Below are 23,643 nucleotides of genomic sequence, written 5' to 3' on the forward strand. Positions count from 1 at the left end.
TATGAGGATTTAAAGATCAAACTACAAAGACTCTGGTACAAGCCAGTCAAGATGGTCCCAGTGGTGATCGGCACACTGGGTGCAGTGCCTAAAGGCCTTGGCCTGCACTTAAACACAATCGGCGCTGACAAAACTACCATCTGCAGAAGGCCACCTTACTGGGATATGCTCGCATTATTCACCAATACATCACACAGTCCTAGACACTTGGGAAGGGTCCGACGTGTGATCCAATTCAACAGCCAGAAGAGTGTCTGCTGTGGACTCATCTTGTTGTGTTTCAAATAATAATAATAAAATACCATAATACACATGGTTGGAAGAGACCCCTGGGGCCATCTACTCCACCCCCCTTTTGCCTTTGTGCACCAAAACATAATCCAAGCACCCCTGACAGACAGCCACCCAATAATAATAATAATAATAATAATAATAATAAATACCATAATACACGTGGTTGGAAGAGACCCCTGGGGCCATCTACTCCAACCCCCTTTTGCCTTTGTGCACCAAAACATAATCCAAGCACCCCTGACAGACAGCCACCCAATAATAATAATAATAATAATAATAATAAATACATTCCATAATACACATGGTTGGAAGAGACCCCTGGGGCCATCTACTCCAACCCCCTTTTGCCTTTGTGCACCAAAACATAATCCAAGCACCCCTGACAGACAGCCACCCAATAATAATAATAATAATAAATACATACCATAATACACATGGTTGGAAGAGACCCCTGGGGCCATCTACTCCACCCCCCTTTTGCCTTTGTGCACCAAAACATAATCCAAGCACCCCTGACAGACAGCCACCCAATAATAATAATAATAATAATAATAATAATAATAATAATACCATAATACACATGGTTGGAAGAGACCCCTGGGGCCATCTACTCCACCCCCCTTTTGCCTTTGTGCACCAAAACATAATCCAAGCACCCCTGACAGACAGCCACCCAATAATAATAATAATAATAATAAATACATACCATAATACACATGGTTGGAAGAGACCCCTGAGGCCATCTACTCCACCCCCCTTTTGCCTTTGTGCACCAAAACATAATCCAAGCACCCCTGACAGACAGCCACCCAATAATAATAATAATAATAATAAATACATACCATAATACACATGGTTGGAAGAGACCCCTGGGGCCATCTACTCCACCCCCCTTTTGCCTTTGTGCACCAAAACATAATCCAAGCACCCCTGACAGACAGCCACCCAATAATAATAATAATAATAAATACATACCATAATACACATGGTTGGAAGAGACCCCTGGGGCATCTACTCCACCCCCCTTTTGCCTTTGTGCACCAAAACATAATCCAAGCACCCCTGACAGACAGCCACCCAATAATAATAATAATAATAAATACATACCATAATACACATGGTTGGAAGAGACCCCTGAGGCCATCTACTCCACCCCCCTTTTGCCTTTGTGCACCAAAACATAATCCAAGCACCCCTGACAGACAGCCACCCAATAATAATAATAATAATAAATACATACCATAATACACATGGTTGGAAGAGACCCCTGGGGCATCTACTCCACCCCCCTTTTGCCTTTGTGCACCAAAACATAATCCAAGCACCCCTGACAGACAGCCACCCAATAATAATAATAATAATAAATACATACCATAATACACATGGTTGGAAGAGACCCCTGAGGCCATCTACTCCACCCCCCTTTTGCCTTTGTGCACCAAAACATAATCCAAGCACCCCTGACAGACAGCCACCCAATAATAATAATAATAATAAATACATACCATAATACACATGGTTGGAAGAGACCCCTGGGGCCATCTACTCCACCCCCCTTTTGCCTTTGTGCACCAAAACATAATCCAAGCACCCCTGACAGACAGCCACCCAATAATAATAATAATAATAAATACATACCATAATACACATGGTTGGAAGAGACCCCTGGGGCATCTACTCCACCCCCCTTTTGCCTTTGTGCACCAAAACATAATCCAAGCACCCCTGACAGACAGCCACCCAATAATAATAATAATAATAAATACATACCATAATACACATGGTTGGAAGAGACCCCTGAGGCCATCTACTCCACCCCCCTTTTGCCTTTGTGCACCAAAACATAATCCAAGCACCCCTGACAGACAGCCACCCAATAATAATAATAATAATAATAAATACATACCATAATACACATGGTTGGAAGAGACCCCTGAGGCCATCTACTCCACCCCCCTTTTGCCTTTGTGCACCAAAACATAATCCAAGCACCCCTGACAGACAGCCACCCAATAATAATAATAATAATAAATACATACCATAATACACATGGTTGGAAGAGACCCCTGGGGCCATCTACTCCACCCCCCTTTTGCCTTTGTGCACCAAAACATAATCCAAGCACCCCTGACAGACAGCCACCCAATAATAATAATAATAATAAATACATACCATAATACACATGGTTGGAAGAGACCCCTGGGGCATCTACTCCACCCCCCTTTTGCCTTTGTGCACCAAAACATAATCCAAGCACCCCTGACAGACAGCCACCCAATAATAATAATAATAATAAATACATACCATAATACACATGGTTGGAAGAGACCCCTGAGGCCATCTACTCCACCCCCCTTTTGCCTTTGTGCACCAAAACATAATCCAAGCACCCCTGACAGACAGCCACCCAATAATAATAATAATAATAATAAATACATACCATAATACACATGGTTGGAAGAGACCCCTGAGGCCATCTACTCCACCCCCCTTTTGCCTTTGTGCACCAAAACATGATCCAAGCACCCCTGACCAACAACAACAACAATACTGTAATAATCAGGGTTGGAAGAGACTAGCCTTCAAGAAAAATGAATCCACTACAGGGCTGCAGAGTTTTCTTTCAGTCATTCACATTGGAAGGACTGAGGAGGAGGGAGAGACACACACAGACTCTGTGCTTGTCTCGCCACGCACGCAAGCGAGGAGGCGGGAAAGGAGGACTCAGTATAGTACTTGAGAAGACAGAAATGCTCGGCCACTCCAACAACTATCATGTCAGACTACACAGAGAAGCCATTGAAATCCACAAGCATGTGGACAATTTAAACAGAAAGGAGGAAACCATGAAAATGAACACAATCTGGTTACCAGTATTAAAAAACTCCAAAATCAGAACAGTAAATAAGGAACAACATTCTGAAAACAGAAGAATTCCAGACAGGAATCAATCAGGGGCAGCTCACGACTCTGAACAAAGGATTCCCCCAGGCCAGGAGGTGAAGCTGGGAAGGCCATTTAATGCTAATTGAGGTGATTAATTACAACTGGCCTCCAACAGACAAGAGTTCTTTTCCCCACCCAGGACCTTCCACAGATATATAAACCTTCCTTGCTTAGTTTCTCCGTATACCTCACAACCTCTGAGGATGCCTGCTGTAGATGCGGGTGAAACATCAGGAGAGAATACTTCTGGAACATGGCCAGACAGCCCGGAAAACACACAACAACCATTTGATCCCAGCCATGAAAGCCTTTGACAACACAGCTACAGTAGAGTCTCACTTATCCAAGCTAAACAGGCCAGCAGAAACTTGGATAATAAGGAGGGATTAAGGAAAAGCCTATTAAACATCAAATTAGGTTATGATTTTACAAATTAAGCACCAAAACTTCATGTGATACAAATTTGACAGAAAAAGTTGTTCAATACGCAGTAACGCTATGTAGTAACTACTGTATTTACGAATTTAGCACCAAAATATCACGATGTTTTGAAAACACTGACTACAAAAATGCCTTGGATAATCCAGAACCTTGGATAAGCAAGTGTTGGATAAGTGAGACTCTACTGTACTATTTATTATTATTATTATTATTATTATTATTATTATTATTATTATTATTGTGTTGCTGTTAAACGTGAAAATGAATACAATCTGGCTCCAAATATTCAAAAACACTAAAATCAAAATATATAAAAATTAATGTGGTATAATAAAACAGAACAATACAATCTCTAAAATCAGAACAATAAATAAAGAACAACACTCTGAAAATGGGAATTCCACACAGGAAACAATCAGGGCCAGCTAACACCTCCCAACAAAGTATTCCCATCATCAAAGTCTGGCAAATCCTCTGTTTTCTCAGGGCCACAGACAGTAGAAGCACATAAAATATCGCAAACAACACCACTCTGAAAACAAGGGAATTCCAGACAGGAAACAATCAGGGCCAGCTAACACCTCCCAACAAAAAATTCACTCAGGGAGGAAACAGCCAGGCTTTAAAGCTGCAAGGCCATTACATCCTATTCATTTTTCCTAATTGCAGCATTCATACCTGCCTCCAACAGACAAAAAAAAAAAAACAAATGAAATACTGTATATTCACAACCTTTAAGAAATAATATCCCCTGATGGCGCAGCATGTTAAAGTCTTGAGCTGCTGAACTTGCAGACCGAAAGGCCGCAGGTTTGAATTGGGGGAGTGGAGAGAGCCCCCACTGTTAGCCCCAGCTTCTACCAACTCAGAAGTTCAAAAACATGCAAATGTGAGTGCATCAATAGGTACTGCTCCAGTGGGAAGGTAACGCCGCTCCATGCAGCCATCCCACATGACCTTGGAGGAGTCTACGGACAACGCCGGCTCTTGGGCTTAGAAATGGAGATGAGCCCCAACCCCCAGAGTCAGACATGATTGGATTTAATGTCAGGGGAAAACGTTTACCCTTTACCTTAACTACCACCAATTCCTCAATACTTTATTTCCCATAACACCATACTTCGCCACAGCAACGCGGGGCCGGGCACAGCTAGTAATAATACAATATGAGTGGTGAATTAAAGGCTGATAATCCCTCCCCCAGGCAGAAGGCAGCCAGGCCCTGAAGCTGCAAGGCTACTCAGTGCTAATCGGGGGGGGGGGGGGATGGCAGCCTTCCCTCCCCCTGGCTTGCCTCAAGCAGAGAAGGGCTCTTCCTCCCTCCCTTGGACATCCTTCCACAGGGGAGACGGAGGTGGGGTACAAAAATAAAGTTGTTGTTAATAATAATAATAATAATAATAATAATAAAACTTTATTTATACCCCGCCACCATCTCCCCGTGGGGACTCGGGGGGGGGGGGGGGGGCTCACAATGTTACAAAAATAACAGCGCAAATACATTAACAATATACACAGTTCGAAACACAAGAAGATGATAAAACAGAAGTTATAACAAAGGTTTATACAACAGTAATAATATCAATCAACCACCAATGCCATTCAGTCAACTTCAAAGGTTGAGGGGGGGGGGAACTATAGCAGCAATATAAGATAAAATCATTAGATTAAAATACCCCAATGAAAGGAACATCATCATTATTATTATTATTATTATTATTACATATTGGAAAGGATGCTGTGCCGATTGGCTTGCTGGCTGCTGCTCCAATTATTATTATTATTACTATTATTATTATGTTTACATATTTTGTCCTTATGTTGTTTTGGGCCGCTGCCCTGTGTAAGCCGCCCCGAGTCCCCGCGGGGAGATGGTGGCGGGGTATAAAGTTTTATTATTAATAATAATAAAATAAAAGATCAGGTTAGCTCCTTCCCTGCCCATTTTCCGCTGGGAATTGAAAACATGGTTGTTCCAGAGCGCGTTTGAATGAACAGGCCCAATAGAGCTGTCATCAGAATACAGTAGAGTCTCACTTATCCAACATAAACGGGCCGGCAGAATGTTGGATAAGCGAATATGTTGGATAATAAGGAGGCATTAAGGAAAAGCCTATTAAACATCAAATTAGGTTATGATTTTACAAATGAAGCACTAAAACATCATGTTAGACAACAAATTTGGCAGAAAAAGTAGTTCAATACGCAGTAATGCCGCCCTGAGTCCCCTGTTGGGTGAGAAGGGCGGGATATAAATATTGTAATAATAAATAAATAAATAATGCTATGTTGTAATTACTGTATTTATGAATTTAGCACCAAAATATCACGGTGTATTGAAAACATTGACTACAAAAATGTGTTGGATAATCCAGAACGTTGGATAAGCGAGTGTTGGATAAGTGAGACTCTACTGTACTTCTTTCTGTTTTAAAAGCGTGTGGCACTTTATCACTGCTACTTATTTCCATGACACAGCACTTTATGAAACCTGTCCCCACTGGGTTGCTTTTAATTACTCTCATTTTGTCTGTTTGGATTTTAATGTATTTGTCCATTATTTTATTTTGTGTATTGTTGGAATGTTTTAAGTTTATGTCAAATATGTTGTTGTTGTTGTTGTTGTTTCGGGCTTGTCCCTGTTGTGAGCCGCCCCGAGTCCCTTCGGGGAGATGGGGCGGGATATAAAAATAAAGTTTATTTATTTTTATTTTATTGTAATAATATTATTATTATTATTGGAGCCTCCGGTGGCCTAGGGGATTAAAGCCTCGTGACTTGAAGGTTGGGCTGCTGACCTGAAGGCTGCCAGGTTCGAATCCCACCCGGGGAGAGCGCGGATGAGCTCCCTCTGTCAGCTCCAGCTCCATGCGGAGACATGAGAGAAGCCTCCCTCCCACAAGGATGGTAAAAACATCAGTAACATCCGGGCAATGTCCCCTGGGCAACGTCCTTGCAGACGGCCAATTCTCTCACTCCAGAAGCAACTCCGGTTGCTCCTGACACGAAAAAAAATTATTATTATTATAATTGGGCATGGTTCCTCCCTCAGGACGCAGAGACAGGGCCCCCGCCCAAGGCCCCTCGCCCTCCCTGCCACCGGGTGTGTGGGCGGAAGGTCAGGAGAGCGTGCCCCGGGGGAGGGCCCCGTGAGGAGGCCGCGCCAGGGCCCCGCTCGCCCTCTCCCTCCCTCCCTGGGCCACTCCACCCCCCTCCCCTCACCTCTCCTCCTGCCTTCCTTCCTTCCTTCCTCGGCCTCCGAGCGAGGCTTCTCTCTCTCTTTCCTTCTTTCTTCCTTTCTTTCTCCTCAGGCGACGCCGCCGCTCCCGCCTCAGCCTCCCAAAATGGCGCCGCTCCCAGAGGGGGCCGAGTGACGTCACCACCAGGGAGGGGAAAAGAGAAGAGGCGGGCCCTGCGCCGGGCAGCCGCGCTCCTGATTGGCCGCCCCGGGTCCCGCTGGCTGTCGCTCTGGGGACGGAGCTCATTTGCATGTTTAAAGGGGAAGCGGCTGCACCCCCTCCCTCCCTCCCTCCCTCGGCCCTTTCCCTGGAGCGGGGGGGGGCGGGGGGGGCAGCCCAGGGGGCCCGAAAGGGACGCAGAGCGGCTTACAAATTAAATTTACATACAATATTATATTATCAGCATAGTACAATACTGGCCATAAATTACTATATTGTACTATATCAATATATTGTAATATTATTAGTAATATTGTATGTAAAATATTATATATATTTGCCCGGCCACGCGTTGCTGTGGCTTATGGGAATCCTTTGTTGGCCAGGTAAAATAGCAGTGAATAGCCTTGCGGTCTCAAAGCCTGGCTGTTTTCTGGAGTAGCTGGAGCTTCTTCTTGTATGAACGTAGAGGCATGGATGAGGGGTTGTGCTGCCAAGTTTAGTGTTTCTGGGATGTGTGGTTTTGTTGTTTTGTCCTAGGCCGAAATTTCATTACCCTTTTATAGATATAGATATATAATATACACACACATACTATTTATATATTTATTTATTTGCAGTATTTATTTTCCGCCCTTCTTTCTCACCCCGAAGGGGACTCGGGGCGGATCACATTATATACATATAGAGCAAACATTCAATGCCCATCTACACATAGAACCGAGACAGAGACAGACAGACGCAGAGGCCATTTAACCTTCTCCTGAGGGGATGTTCGATTCTGGCCACAGGGGGGAGCAGCTGCTTCATCACCCACTCTGACGGCACTTCCTCATTCCAACGTCGTAAATTAGTTAAACTTGCCTCCCCACTTTTTTATAAGTAGTACCTTATTTCCTACTTGATAGATGCAACTATCTTTCGGGTTGCTAGGTCAACAACGAGCAGGGGCTATATTTTATTTTTAATTGACGGGTGCTCACCGCGCCGCGGGCTGGCCTCGAACTCATGACCTCATGGTCAGAGTGATTTATTGCAGCAGGCTGCTCAACAGCCTGCGCCACAGCCCAGCCCCATTATAAAGATACAGGTTTTCCTCAATTTCTTGAGCTACTTCTCAAGAAAGTACAGTAGAGTCTCACTTATCCAAGCCTTGCTCATCCAAGTTTCTGGATTATCCAAGCCATTTTTGTAGTCAATGTTTTCAATACATCATGATATACATCCTGCATGAGTTGGGGCCTTTTACCCTCGCACTCAAGACCTGGCTCTTTACTAGAGCTTTTGATTTATGTTAATTTAATCAATATTTATATGTATGTTTTTATCCTTTACAATTTTATCTTGTAAATCGCCTAGAGCATCTTGGATGGAGGGCAATTAATAAGTAATTAAATGATGATGATGATGTTTTGGTGCTAAATTCGTAAATACAGTAATTACAACATAGCATGACTGCGTATTGAACTACTTTTTCTGTCAAATTTGTTGTAAAACATGATGTTTTGGTGCTTAATTTGTAAAATCATAGCCTAATTTGATGTTTAATAGGCTTTTCCTTAATTCCTCCTTATTATCCAACATATTTGCTTATCCCACATTCTGCCGGCCTGTTTAGCTTGGATAAGCGAGACTCTACTGTAATAAGAAAGTATTATAATTATGATTATTGTTTCTATTATAATGTTCCCTCATGTATCGTGGGGGTGATGTTCCAAATGAAAATCCGCAAAGTAGGGACTCTATTTATTTATATATTTATACTTTATTTTAGCAGTTCCAATATGCAGTACTCCAGCAGAGAAGAGGAATGGTGTATATTAACATTAATTGAAAATCCACGCAACAGCGAGGCCGCAAAAAGGGAACTGCGAAGTAGGAGGGAACGCTGTATTACTGTTGTGTTGTCGAAGGTTTTCCTGGCCAATGGCAAGCCCAGCCCGGCCGTGGAGTCGTACTGCTATGGACTTCGCTGCCCACCGGTTTTAGTGTATGTGCTGCCCTATTCTTCTCCTTTGGGAGGCCTCTAATGCCGATACCCAGAATCCTTCCAGATTCAAATTTTTGCTATTTTCAAGTTTTGCCCAATCTTTGGCCCACAAAAGTGCTGCCGCCTCAAAGTATACTTTTAAATCAGGTGTAGCTAGACCTCCCCTCTTTCTTTCATCAATCATGTATTTTACTTTAATTCTGGGGGTTTTTTCCGGGGTTTTTTTGCCAAACAAACTTCATTATATCTATAGGTAAAGGTAAAGGTTTTCCCCTGACGATAAGTCCAGTCATGTCTGACTCTGGGACTCTAAGCCGAAGAGCCAGCATCGTCCGTAGACACCTCCAAGGTCATGTGGCCATAGGCATGACTGCATGGAGCGCTGTTACCTTCCCGCCGGAGCGGTACCTATTGATCTACTCACATTGGTATGTTTTGGAATTGCTAGGTTGGCAGGAGCTGGGGCTAACAGCAGGCGCTCATTCTGCTCCCGGGATTTGAACCTGGGACCTTTCGGTCTGCAAGTTCAGCAGCTCAGCGCTCTAACACACTGCGCCACCGCCAGGGGCCCTCATTATATCTATACCCAGTCTACTTTTACAATCTCTCCGTTTTAATCCATGATTTTATTAGTTCTTGTTTTTTATTGGCTAATGTTTAATTATTTTTTTTTAATTGTGCATGTTTTTTGTCTATTGCTGTGTTTTATACTGCTACTGTTTTTATTCGGGCTTGGCCCCATGTAAGCCGCCCTGAGTCCCCTTTGGGGAGATAGAGGCGGGGTATAAAAATAAAGTTGTTGTTGTTATTATTATTATTATTATCAACACAACGACGTTGTACGGCACAGCAAACAAAATAGATATGCTGGATTTCGTTTCACAAAACCACAAGTCGAACCCTTCCCAAGTGTCTAGGACTGTGTGATGTATTTTCGGATGATGTGTGCAGATCCCAGTAGGGTGGCCTTTTGCATTTGGCAGATGGTGATTTTGTCAGTGTCTGTTGTTTCCAAATGCCGGCTGAGATCTTTTGGCACGGCACCCAGTGTGCCCATCACCACCGGGACCACCTGCACTGGTTTCTGCCAGAGTTTTTGCAGTTCAATCTTGGGGTCCTGATAGCGGCTGAGTTTTTCCTGTTGTTTTTCGTCAATGCGACTGTCACCTGGGATGGCAACATCAATGATCCAAACCTTGTTCTTTTCCACAACTGTGATGTCTGGTGTGTTGTGTTCCAGAACTTTGTCAGTCTGGATTCGGAAGTCCCACAGTATCTTTGCGTGCTCATTTTCCAAGACTTTTGCAGGTTTGTGATCCCACCAGTTCTTTGCTGCTGGGAGGTGGTACTTGAGGCATAAGTTCCAATGAATCATTTGGGCCACATAGTTGTGCCTCTGTTTGTAGTCTGTCTGTGCGGTTTTCTTACAGCAGCTGAGGATATGATCAATGGTTTCGTCAGCTTCCTTGCACAGTCTGCATTTTGGGTCATCAGCTGATTTTTCAATCTTGGCCTTAATTGCATTTGTTCTGATGGCTTGCTCCTGGGCTGCAAGGATCAGGCCTTCTGTCTCCTTCTTCAGGGTCCCATTCGTGAGCCAGAGCCAGGTCTTCTCCTTATCAGCTTTTCCTTCAATTTTGTCAAGGAACTTTCCATGCAGTGTTTTGTTGTGCCAGCTGTCAGCTCTAGTTTGTAGTGCGGTTTTCTTGTACTGGTTTTTTGTCTGCTGTGTTTTGAGGAGTTTCTGATTTTTGACTTCAATCAAAGCAGGTTCTTCACTTTGCTTTACATATTCTGCCAGGGCATGTTCTTCTTCTTTGACTGCTTGTTTTACTTGTAAGAGTCCTCTGCCCCCTGATCTTCTAGGCAGATATAGCCGGTCAGCATCACTGCGGGGGTGCAGGGAATGATGAATGGTCATGAGTTTTCTTGTTTTTCTGTCCAAATTGTCCAGTTCCACCTGTGTCCAATTTATAATGCCAGCAGTATATCTTATGACAGGTATGGCCCAGGTGTTTATGGCCTTGATGGTGTTGCCTCCATTGAGCTTGCTTTTGAGAATTTTTCTGACCCTTTGTGTGTATTCTTTGCTGACCACAGTTTTCACATGTTCATGCTTGATGTTGTCCAGCTGTAATATGCCCAGATATTTATAGGCCTCTGGCTGGTGACACCTTATTGTTTGGCCATTGGGCATGTTGATGCCCTCACTTTCAATGATTTTTCCCTTCTTCAATGCCACTGTCGAACATTTGTCCAAACCAAACTCCATGTTGATATCAGTGCTAAAAATTCGGACAGTGTTGGTCAGAGACTGGATTTCAGTTTCCGTTTTCCCATACAGCTTCAGGTCATCCATGTACATCAAATGTGAAATTTTGTGAGAATTCTTAGATATTTGATAGCCGAGATTTGTTTTTTGTAAGATTGTTGACAGAGGGATCATGGCGATAATGAAAAGCAGAGGGGACAATGAATCTCCCTGGAAAATTCCTCTCCTGATGTTGACAAGTTCATAGCTTTCATTTCCAACAAACAGTTCAGTTTTCCAGTGCTCCATCATGTTTTCAATGAAGGTGCCAACGTTTTTACAAATCCCGATGGCGTCCAGGCACTTGATGATCCAGCTGTGTGGGAGTGAGTCAAAGGCCTTTTTGTAGTCAATCCACGTCATGTGAAGATTAGCTTTTCGGCTCTTACAGTTCTCCAGGATCATTTTGTCAATCAATAACTGGTCTTTTGTGCCCCTGCTTTTCCGTTTGTTGCCTTTGTGTTCATCTGGCAAGATGTTTTTTTCTTCAAGATAGTCTTGAATTCTGTCAGCTATGATGCCAGTTTAAACATAGTGGGCAGACACGTTATTAGCCTGTAGTTTCCTGGTGCTGCTCCTTTTGCTGGATCCTTTTGTATCAGGTATGTTCTTCCAGTTGTTAGCCATTCACTGATACTTCCTTTCTGCAGCATCTCATTGAATTGTTGGGCCATTTTTCCATGTAAACTAATCAGATGTTTGAGCCAAAATCCATGAAGTTGATCACTACCAGGCGATGTCCAGTTCTTGACTTTTTGCACTCGTTTGCTGATCATTTCAGTTGTTATTTCCATCAGTTCCATTTTGTTCTGTGAGAATTTTCCTTCAAACTCCTTTATCCACCCAGCGTTTCTGTTGTAGTTTTTATTATTTTCCCAAAGTTCTTTCCAGAACTTTGTTGTTGCAGTTTTCTCTGGCTTTATGGTTACTGTGTCTGTTGTTTGGTTCAGGCTCTGATAGAACCGTCTTTGGTCTGATTGAAACAGTTGATTTTGTCTGTACTGGATGATTCTGGCTTCATACCTTTCAATTTTCCCCCCCGCAGGTGCCACCTTGACGTGGTGGGGGGGCTTACCTGCTCCAATGATGACTGAGGGCTGTGCTGGCGGAAGTGTAACTACCGGCAGGTCCAACCAAGCCAGAGAGGCCTCAGCTGAGGAGCACAACCAAGAGCACCTCACCCATTAGCATTATGGAGAATCAAACCCAAACAAAGTCTATACTGGCTCGGTCGTCGCCCAGGATAAAAAGGACCGCGGTGGATGCTGCTGATTCTGGACATCCATCGACAAGTGGGCTACGGAATCATCAAAACTCAAATGAACAGTCACAGAAGCGGCAGAAATACACAATGCCAGAAAACAGCACAATAATAATAATAATAATAATAATAATTATTATTATTATTATTATTATTTGCCAAAAAAAAAAAAAAAGGGCCGTCCAGAATCCTGAACGGGATCTTGTGAACAGCTTGTGTATTTTAACTTGTATGTTGTATGTATGTCTATGTGCTCAATGTTTTGATACGGCCGATGGGCTAATCAATAAAATGTTATGGATACACTGCCCATCAGCCACGGATACAACACAATCTGGACTATAATCGCTTAGCACGGCGTTCCATCCCGAAACGGACGGGGCCACGGAGCGGGTCCAGAAGGCTTTGCAGCCATTTCTGAGGCGAGAGAGACCTTTCTTTCCAGCAAGACCCACGGAGTGTCTTCTTGCAGACAGGAAGGTTTGCAGACAGGGAGCGGCTTCTCAGCCTGACCTCAAAGCGGGGACTCAGTTTATCTGTCAACAACGTTTCTGAAGTCCACTCAGCCTTCTCGGAAGCTTCTCCCTATTCATTTATTTATTATTTATGACAGTATTTCTACCGCGCGCTTCTCACCCGACAGGAGACTCATACACTATAACACACATATGTAACAATCATAGTAACATTCAAGTTCAGTTTAAAATTAAATTGCATTTAAAACATTCATAAAACACATATAAATATAGATTTAGGCGCCTTTCGGGTATGAACCGGGCCTGTCACTTATATCCTGAAGCCTATGTTACAGACGGTGCTGCCGCTATTGTTTGAAAGCTGGCTCAAGTTGTCTGCCTATGTAACAATAGACCCACTGATTCGCCTTCTTATTGTTATTTCTAGCACTTTATAGACTATCTCAGTTGTATAACAACCTCTCCCTGATTTGGACATATTCGTACTTGGCCCAGATTTTTGTAATATATTCCTGTTTTTAACGTTTTATTCTGTAAGATGACTTTTTACGATTGTTTTATTGATATTGTTGCTCTATTGGTGTAAACTTGTGTTTTTGCAGTTTTGCTTATATTGTGGTGTCTGGGCAAGGCCCCATGTGAGCCGCCCCGAGTCCCTTCGGGGAGATGGGGCGGGGTACAAGAATAAAATTATTATTATTATTATTATTATTAAGCCTGGTCCCACAGCCAAGTCTTAGCTCTTTTTAGGAAGGAGGGGAGGGAAGGAGGGAGGGAGGGAGGGAGGGGGGGCCTGGCCTCACTGGGGAGGGCCTTCCATAGGCAGGGGCCACCACGGAAAAGGCCCCGTCTCTCGTCCCCACCAGCCGCACCTCTGAGACTGGCGGGACCGAGAGCAGGGCCTCCGCCGAGGGTCTTCAATTACGTGGTAGAACACAGCGGGAGACACATTCGGACAAGTCAGCTGGGCCAGAACCGTTTAGAGCTTTATACTCTAAAGCCAGCACTTTGAATTGTGCCCGGTAGCCAATCAGCAGCCAGTGGAGCTGACGTAAAAGGAGGGTGGTACGCTCCCTGTAAGTCACTCTGGTTATCAACCTGGCTGCCTCCCTCCCTCCCTCCCTCCCTCCCTCCCTCCCTCCCGTTGGACTAGTTGAAGCTTCCGTACAGTCTTCAAAGGCAGCCCCATGTAGAGCGCGTTGCAGTAGTCTAATTGGGATGTAACAAGAGCGTGGACTGCTCTGGCCAAGTCTGGCTTCCCGAGGTGTGGGCGCAGCTGGCGCACAAGTTTTAGCTGTGCAAAGGCTCCCCTGGCCACCACGGAGACCTGCGGCTCCAGGTTCAACCACGACTCTAGGATCACCTCCAGACTGGAAACCTGCGCCTTCAGGGGGAGTGCGACCCCGTCCAACACAGGCTGTGACCATATTCCCTGTTCGGCCCTACGACTGACCAGGAGGACCTCTGTCTTGTCTGGATTCAATTTCAATTTGTTGGCCCTCATCCAGTCCAACACAGCGGCCAAGCACCGGTTCAGGACCTGGACAGCCTCCTTAGTGACAGGTGGGAAGGAGTGACAGAGCTGGACATCATCTGTGTACAGATGGCACTGCACCCCGAAACTCCTGATGATCCCTCCCAGCCGCTTCATGTAAATGTTAAACAACATGGGGGATAGTAATACATTTCCCCTAAATGCATTGGCCCGTTTCCCATCTCTGCTGTTACCAACCCAGTGGCCGTTTATAGAATCATAGAATCATAGAATAGTAGAGTTGGAAGAGACCTCATGGGCCATCCAGTCCAACCCCCTGCAAGAAGCAGGAAATCGCATTCAAAGCACCCCCGACAGATGGCCATCCAGCCTCTGCTTAAAAGCCTCTAAGGAAGGAGCCTCCACCACAGCCCGTGGCAGAGAGTTCCACTGCCGAACAGCCCTTCTCACAGTGAGGAAGTTCTTCCTGATGTTCAGGCGGAATCTCCTTTCCTGTAGTTTGAAGCCATTGTTCCCTTGTGTCCTAGTCTGCAGGGCAGCAGAAAACAAGCTTGCTCCCTCTTCCTTATGACTTCCCTTCACATATTTGTACATGGCTATCATGTCTCCTCTCAGCCTTCTCTTCTGCAGGCTAAACATGCCCAGCTCTTTAAGCCGCTCCTCATAGGGCTTGTTCTCCAGACCCTTAATCATTTTACTCGCCCTCCTCTGGACGCTTTCCAGCTTGTCAACATCTCCCTTCAACTGCGGTGCCCAAAATTGGACACAGTGTGATTCCAGGTGTGGTCTGACCAAGGCAGAATAGAATAAGGGGAGCAGGACTTCCCTGGATCTAGACGCTATTCCCCTATTGATGAGGCCAGAATCCCGTTGGCTTTTTTAGCTGCTGCATCACATTGTTGGCTCATGTTTAACTTGTTGTCCACGAGGACTCCAAGGTCTTTTTCGCACACACTGCTGTCAAGCCAGGCGTCCCCCATTCTGTATCTTTGATTTCCATTTATTCTGCTGAAGTGAAGTATCTTGCATTTGTCCATGTTGAACTTCATTTTGTTAGCTTCGGCCCATCTCTCTAGTCTGTCAAGATCGTTTTGAATTCTGCTCCTGTCTTCTGGAGTGTTGGCTCTCCCTCCCAGTTTTGTGTCGTCTGCAAACTTGATGATCGTGCCTTCTAACCCTTCGTCTAAGTCGTTAATAAAGATGTTGAACAGAACCGGGCCCAGGACGGAGCCCTGCGGCACTCCACTTGTCACTTCTTTCCATGATGAAGATGACGCATTGGTGAGCACCCTTTGGGTTCGTTCGCTTAGCCAATTGCAGATCCACCTAACCGTAGTTTTGTCTAGCCCACATTTGACTAGTTTATTTGCCAGAAGGTCGTGGGGGACTTTGTCGAAGGCCTTACTGAAATCCAGGTAGGCTACATCCACAGCATTCCCTGTATCGACCCAACTCGTAACTCTATCGAAAAAAGAGATCAGATTAGTCTGGCATGACTTGTTTTTGGTAAATCCGTGTTGACTATTAGCAATGACCGCATTTGTTTCTAAGTGTTCGCAGACCACTTCCTTAATGATCTTTTCCAGAATCTTGCCTGGTATCGACGTGAGGCTGACCGGACATTGGTAATTGTTTGGGTCGTTCTTTTTTCCCTTCTTGAAGATAGGGACCACATTCGCCCTCCTCCAATCTGCTGGGACTTCTCCCGTTCTCCAAGAACTCTCGAAGATAATTGCCAGTGGTTCTGAATTGCTAGTGGTTCTGAAATAACTTCCGCTAGTTCCTTCAATACTCTTGGATGTAGCTGATCTGGCCCTGGGGACTTGAATTCGTTCAGAGTGGCCAGGTGTTCCTGGACAACTTGTTTCCCTATTTGGGGTTGGAATTCCCCCAATCCTTCGTCCATTCCATGTTGCTGAGGTTGAAGATGGCTTTCTTTTTCTGAGAAGACCGAGGCAAAGAAGGCATTGAGCAGTTCTGCCTTTTTCCTGTCCCCTGTCGCCATCACCCCATCTTCTCCTTGCAGTGGCCCTATCGCCTCCTTGTTCTTCCTTTTTCTACCAACGTAAGCAAAAAAGCCTTTTTTGTTGTTTTTTATGTCCCTGGCAAGCCTGAGCTCATTTTGTGCTTTAGCCTTGCGAACCTTTTCCCTACAGGTGTTGGCTATACGTTTGAATTCTTCTTTGGTGATTTCTCCCCTTTTCCACTTCTTGTGCATGTCACTTTTGAGCTTTAGCTCAGTTAGAAGTTCTTTGGACATCCATTCTGGCTTCTTTGCACTTGTCTTATTTTTCTTCTTTGTTGGCACTGTTTGCATCTGCGCCTTGAGTATTTCACTTTTGAAAAACTCCCATCCATCCTTAACTCCCTTGTTTTTTAATATTGGCGTCCATGGAATGCCGCTCAGTAATTCCTTCATTTTTTGGAAGTCAGCTCTCTTAAGTTCGAGAATGCGTGTTTGACTTGTCTTAGTTTCAGCATTCCTTTGTATTGCAAACTCCAGGAGCACATGGTCACTTGCCCCTAAGGATCCAACCACTTCAACTGTGTTGATCAGGTCTTCCACATTTGTTAAGATTAGATCAAGAGTTGCTGATCCTCTTGTTGCCTCTTCTACCTTCTGGACCATAAAATTGTCTGCAAGGCAAGTGAGGAATTTGTTGGACTTTCTACTCTTGGCTGAGTTTGTTTTCCAGCAGATATCGGAATAATTGAAATCGCCCATGACTACTATATCTCTTCTTTGTGCCTGTTTGGTCAGCTGTTGACAGAAGGCTTCATCAAGTCCTTCATCCTGACTCGGAGGTCTGTAGGAGACACCTACACCAAGATCTTTTTGAGTCCCGGTTCCCTTGATTCTTATCCAGATGCTTTCAAGCTGGTTTCCCGGATTACAGTCTTGCATTTCTTCTGCAACGTAACTGTTTTTGACATATAAAGCTACTCCCCCTCCTCTCCCTTTTGTTCTATTTCTGTGAAAGAGGTTATAGCCCTCAATGGCTACATTCCAGTGATGGGAATCATCCCACCAGGAGGTTGGAATGACCTCCTACTTGGAGGAAAGTCCATCCCATATTCCATGTTAGTCTCCTTGAACAAGCCAGTACTTCCCATAAGTGGAGTAAGCTTGGCTCTGACCCTGTTCCCATTATGGTGGGTGCCCACACACATTTTCAAGATCAAGGATATTTTGGACTCGAGGGCGGCTGCTCTGCCCGGTCCAGTGGGCTTGGCGAGGCCTCCGCCCTCAGATTTTTTCACAGAGACTTTCCCCTTAAACCTGGACCTTGACTGGCTCATTGTTTTCCTTTCTTAGTTTTCCTTTCTTTCCAGGGCCACCTTCTTGGAGGGGAGTTACATCAGGATGTGTCCCTACCAGCTTGGGCTGAGCTGCTCCGCCCACCCCATGCCATGGCAGTTGAGAGGGGGAGGCTGCGAGTGCACCTCAGGTAAGGGACATCTGCAATGGGGGGAAACAGAAACCGTAGAATCGTTAGTGGGAAAGGAAAGTATTTAGTAGAATATAGAGAGTGGGAGGGGTCTTGGGTCAGCAGGATGATATACACAGGGTTTGGCGGGAACTGCCAAGAACTGTCTAATATTGCCTATGGTAAGATGGAAAATAAAGCTGTGTCCAAGGATTTGCCTTTGTGAGTGTGCTTTTATGCCAAGAGCTTCCAGGTTCTGACAAAAAAGGTCAATGGAATTTTAGCCTGCATAAAGGGAGGCGGGTACAAAATAAAATTGTCATCATCATCATCATCATCATCATCATCATTCATGAAAATGACACCTGTAAATATGGAGAGACAGCCGTCTTGAATATGGAGAAAAAAGTGGGCGCTAGAAACAATATCACAGGACAGCTGACTGGACCAGGTAGATCACAACCCGAGACAGTGAAGACACCTGCCCTTGTGCTTGGCTACTCGGCTCCTGAGTGTGCACGCCCAGAGTGGAATACATCTCACCACGTTAACACAGTGGATGTGGCTGTAAATGAGACATGCCACGTCACCACAGGATGTCTACACCCCTCATCACTGGAGAAATTATACTACTTAGCCGGCATTGCACCACCTGATATCCGTGGGGAGTAGCAGCCGGTAATGAAAGGGCCAAGGCAGTGACATCTCCGGCCCATCCCCTGTTCGGATATCAGACAGCACACCAACGCCTTACATCAAGAAATAATTTCCTAGGATCCACAGAGATAGTCACTGGGACACCTCAGCAGTCAAGAGTCCAAAGGTGGCAGGCTAAAACTGGAAACCTCAATCCGTGGCTGAGATGGGAGGAGAGACTCCCTCCTGGGCGGACAGAGGACGGGGCGACGTGGAAGGAAGGAAGGCCCGGAACAGACTGCGCTCTGGCACCACGAGACCCAGAGACAGCCTTCAGAAACGGGGCCACAGAGTGGAGTCCATGACGTGCGAGTGTGGAGGAGACCACACCACAGACCACCACCGACTGCAATGCGGACCGAGCCCTGCCACGGGCACACCCGAGGACCTTCTCACAGCCATACCAGAGGCCTTACTCCAAGGGGCCAGATTCTGGTCAAAGGACATTTAGTATCAGGACAAGTTCTGAAAACTTAAAATGCATTACAACTGTACCCTCGGTTCGCTTCTGACACGATACATAAAAATAAAAGCTGTCTTGAAAGTCTGGATTCAGATGCGTGGCAGCGAAACCTAGTCATACCCCCCAAAAAGCAACTGATGATCAAAACACGGAATATATTTAATACCTGAAGCATGAAAATCAAACCCAGAGCCCTGAGACTGATCTATAGAAGGAAAACGATGCCCAAAGGACCCCAGATTTTCCATTGAACCCCAGGTTTACCTGCCTTTCCGGTCTCTGGTATTTTGACCCTTCTAAATCCCCTTTTCGCAAATACTTGCTTTTATTAAGAAAAGAAGGATAGTAATTCCATAATCTACAATGCGGAAACTATATGGCTCCCCGAGTGGCTGCCACAACTACAAAAATAAACCAGAAAAAGCACACACCGATACAACGGTCTTGTATAGACACACAAAGCACACTGACAAGTGAACAGACAGACCTGGGTCTGAGTCTACGAACCTCACGCCGAGTGGAGAGTCTCCCTTATTATTCTCCTTCTCGTAGATAATCCTACGGAAGGACATTTCCGCTCCTGGAAACGCTCTCCTGATTCATGGATCTTCCAACTGACATTGGCCCCTGTTCTTGTTGTTGTTGTCGTGAAAAAGTGATAAATGCTCAAAGCCTTGTAAAATCACAACTCTGATCCTTCCATAGTATTGAGCCACGGCAATTGAAATGGTGTCAAACTACAGCAGAGTCTCACTTATCCAACATAACCAGAACGTTGGATAAGCGAAAATGTTGGATAAAAAAGAAGGGATTAAGGAAAAGCCTATCAAACATCAAATTACCTTATGATTTTACAAATTAAGCACCAGAACATTACTTTTTACAACAAATTGACAGAAAAAGCAGTTCAATACACGGTAAGGTTGTGTAGTAATTACTGTATTTACGAATTTAGCACCGAAACATCGCAATGTATTGAAAACACTGACTACACAAACACTGGCTGCTAACAACTTGACTACAAATAAAGATAGAATTGCATAAAAGGAACTTACAGTAACAACACTGTCGGAAGTTAAATGCGTAAAAAGTTCAGTCCTTGCTGCCTCGAGAAACAGCAGTGGATCCGGGCGGGAGGCAGACGGCGTTGGATAATCCAGAACGTTGGATAAGTGAGACTCCCCTGTACATTAATTCTACCGTGCAGATGCACCATTAGATCCTGGATTCCAAATGTTCTTGGATCTGCCAGTAATTCTCCCCGTGCCTGGGCATCCCCAAAGAAACAGAAGAGATCTAGGTCTTATTTCTGGAGGTGTGGGGGAGGATTGCCAGCCCTGAAGAATCACAGGAATTGCAGGCCCCTTCTACACTGCCAGATAAAATCCAGATTATCTGTTTTGAACTGGATTGCCTGGCCGTGTAGGCTCATATAATCCAGTTCAAAGCAGATCATGTCCTCCGCCTCAACCTATACGCAGCCATTTCACTGTATTCTGGTCCAGATTTAGAGGTCGTGAGATATGGCACGTATATACATGCTACTGCCTTACTTCCAGTCTTGAATACGCTCACGGCGCTTGGCTATTGGTCAGTTTTATGTTTTTATTGTATTTTGTATGCCTTTTGGTTTTATATGTTTATATGCTTTATGTGCATTTTGCACATCAGGAAGAACTTCCTCACTGTGAGAAGGGCTGTTCGGCAGTGGAACTCTCTGTGGTGGAGGCTCCTTTGGAGGCTTTTAAGCTGAGGCTGGATGGCCATCTGTCGGGGGTGCTTTGAATGCGATTTCCTGCTTCTTGGCAGAATGGGGTTGGACTGGATGGCCCATGAGGTCTCTTCCAACTCTACTATTCTACGATTCTATGCTCACTGAAATGGCCATAAAGAGCGTCATCATTTGGACCAATGCCGGCATCAAAATCTCCTGCCAGTATTATAGAAGCACCGAGATATAAAAATGTCATTTTACTGATAAAGAGTGCATCACCAACATGAAAAGTTTGAAAAGCTCTGTTTTAGAGAGCCTTATGGGGTCAAACACCACTGAATTCTATGTGTCTATACATTTGAACTCTCAGAGAGTGAATAGCACATTCACACAACATGCATTTATAAGGTTTCTCCCTGGTGAGTCCTTTGATGTGAACGTAGATGTGCACGACTGAAGCTCTGTAAACAATCTAGGTATTTATGGTGGTTTCCCAAGTGAGAGTTCTTTGATGACAGCGTAGACTTCCAAACTCAGCGAAGCTCTGTCCACACTCCAGGCACTTAGACCGTTTCTCCCCAGTGTGAGGCCTCTGATTTGAATGGAGATATCCCTTCTGAGTGAAGCTCTGTCTCCATTCAAGACATTCGTAAGTTCCCCCCCCCCCCCGTGTGAGTCCTACAATGTGAACATGAACTTCCACTCTCAGAAAAGCTCTGTCCACACACCTGACATCTATAGGGTTTCTCCCCAGAGTGAGTCCTTTATTTACATAAAATTCCACTCTCAGTGTAGCTCTCTCCACACTCCAGGCATGCATAGTGTTGTTCCCCAGTGTGAGTCCTTTGATGGTAACATAGATTCAAACATAGATTGGTAAAGCTCTTTCCACACTCCAGGCATGTATAGGGTTACTCCCGAGTGTGAGTCCGTTGATGAGAACGTAGATTTGAACTCTGAGTGAAGCTCTGTCCACACTCCAGGCATGTATAGGGTTACTCCCGAGTGTGAGTCCTTTCATGTTTTCGTAGACTTCCTCTCTCAGTGAAGCTCTGTCCACACTAGAGGCATATATAGGGTTTCTCCCCAGTGAGAGTCCTTTGATGTGAACGTAGATTTCCACTAGAAGTGAAGCTCTGTCCACACTCCAGACATTTAAAGGGTTTCTCACCAGTGAAGCTTTTTCCACACTCGAGGCATGAATAGGGTTTCTCCCCCGTGTGAGTCCTTTGATGTTTACGTAGACTTCCACTCTCAGTGAAGCTCTTTCCACACTCCAGGCATGAATAGGGTTTCTCCCCCGTGTGAGTCCTTTGATGTTTACGTAGACTTCCACTCTCAGTGAAGCTTTTTCCACACACCAGGCATGAATAGGGTTTCTCCCCCGTGTGAGTCCTTTGATGTTTACGTAGACTTCCACTCTCAGTGAAGCTCTTTCCACACTCCTGGCATGTATAGGGTTTTTCCCCAGTGTGAGTCCACTGATGTACATTTAGATTTCCACTCCGAGCAAAGCTCTTTCCACACTCCAGGCATATATAGGGTTTCTCCCCAGTGTGAGTCCTTTGATGTGAATCTAGATGTCCTCTCTGAGTGAAACACTTTCCACACTCCAGGCATGAATAGGGTTTCTCACCAGTGTGAGTCCGCTGATGTTTACGTACACTTACATGCTCAGTGAAACTCTTTCCACACTCCTGGCATGTATAGGGTTTTTCCCCGGTGTGAGTCCTTTGATGTGAATCTAGATGTTCTCTCTGAGCGAAACCCTTTGCACACTCCAGGCATGAATAGGGTTTCTCACCAGTGTGAGTCCGCTGATGTTTACGTAGTTTTCCACTAGCAGTGAAGCTCTTTCCACACTCCAGGCATTTATAGGGTTTCTCCCCAGTGTGAGTCTGTTGATGTGAACGTAGATTTCCACTAGCAGTGAAACTCTGTCCACACTCCAGGCATGTATAGGGTTTCTCCCCGGTGTGAGTCCTTTGATGTTTACGTAGACTTCCACTCTCAGTGAAGCTCTTTTCACACTCCAGGCATGAATAGGGTTTCTCCCCAGTGTGAGTGCGCTGATGTGAACGTAGTTTTCCACTAGCAGTGAAACTCTGTCCACACTCCAGGCATGTATAGGGTTTCTCACCAGTGTGAGTTTTTCGGTGTGAACTTAGATGTCCACTTTGAGCAAAGCTCTTTCCACACTCCAGGCATGTGTAGGGTTTCTCCCCAGTGTGAGTCCGCTGATGTGAACGTAGATTTCCACTCTTAGTGAAGCTCTTTCCACACTCCAGGCAAGTATGTGGTTTCTCTCCAGTGTGAGTCCTTTGATGGAAACGGAGATTTGAACTCTGAGTAAAGTTCTTTCCACATTCCAGGCATTTATAGGGTTTCTCTCCAGTGTGTTTCTTCTGTTGCAAACATAGTTTTGAACTGTAACTAAAGCCCTTTCCACACTCCATGCATGCATAAGGTTTCTCCTCAGTGTGAGTCTTCTGATGTCAACATAGATCTACACTCTGCGCAAAGCTCTTTCCACACTCCAGGAATTCATAGGGCTTCTCCGCAGTGTGTGTCCTTTCATGTTGCTGCAGACCAAAACTCTGAGTGTAACTTACTCTTTCCACACTATAGGTATTTAGATGCTTCACATCCACTGTGATAGAGGTATTTCATTAGAACACAGATACTTGACTCTTCTTTTTTCTTTTCTTATCTATGAGGTCAGGAATTTAG

The 23,643-nt window shown here is 44.9% G+C and overlaps 2 protein-coding genes across 5 annotated transcripts in view; both read right to left on the reverse strand.

The window, feature by feature from the left end:
- The window catches only part of LOC134297958 (zinc finger protein 850-like), a 103,173-nt gene that overhangs the window by 30,844 nt on the left and 48,686 nt on the right, over positions 1-23,643 (reverse strand). For 3 of the 4 annotated variants that reach the window (XM_062977005.1, XM_062977001.1, XM_062977002.1), the window contains exon 1: positions 6,904-7,070. The exons of the other annotated variant lie outside the window; for it this stretch is intronic. The gene's annotated coding sequence lies outside the window, so the exon portion shown is untranslated. Of the gene's footprint in view, positions 1-6,903; positions 7,071-23,643 lie in introns of those variants that run through there. 4 annotated transcript variants of the gene reach the window in all.
- Positions 20,118-23,408, reverse strand: LOC134297966 (zinc finger protein 420-like; the record flags this gene model as incomplete). The annotated part of the gene is made up of 1 exon (XM_062977042.1): positions 20,118-23,408. A coding segment is annotated over one exon (1,434 nt), but the record flags the coding sequence as incomplete, so codon positions are not given.

Source organism: Anolis carolinensis, chromosome 3 (assembly GCF_035594765.1).
Source record: "Anolis carolinensis isolate JA03-04 chromosome 3, rAnoCar3.1.pri, whole genome shotgun sequence".
Taxonomy (NCBI): domain Eukaryota; kingdom Metazoa; phylum Chordata; class Lepidosauria; order Squamata; family Dactyloidae; genus Anolis; species Anolis carolinensis.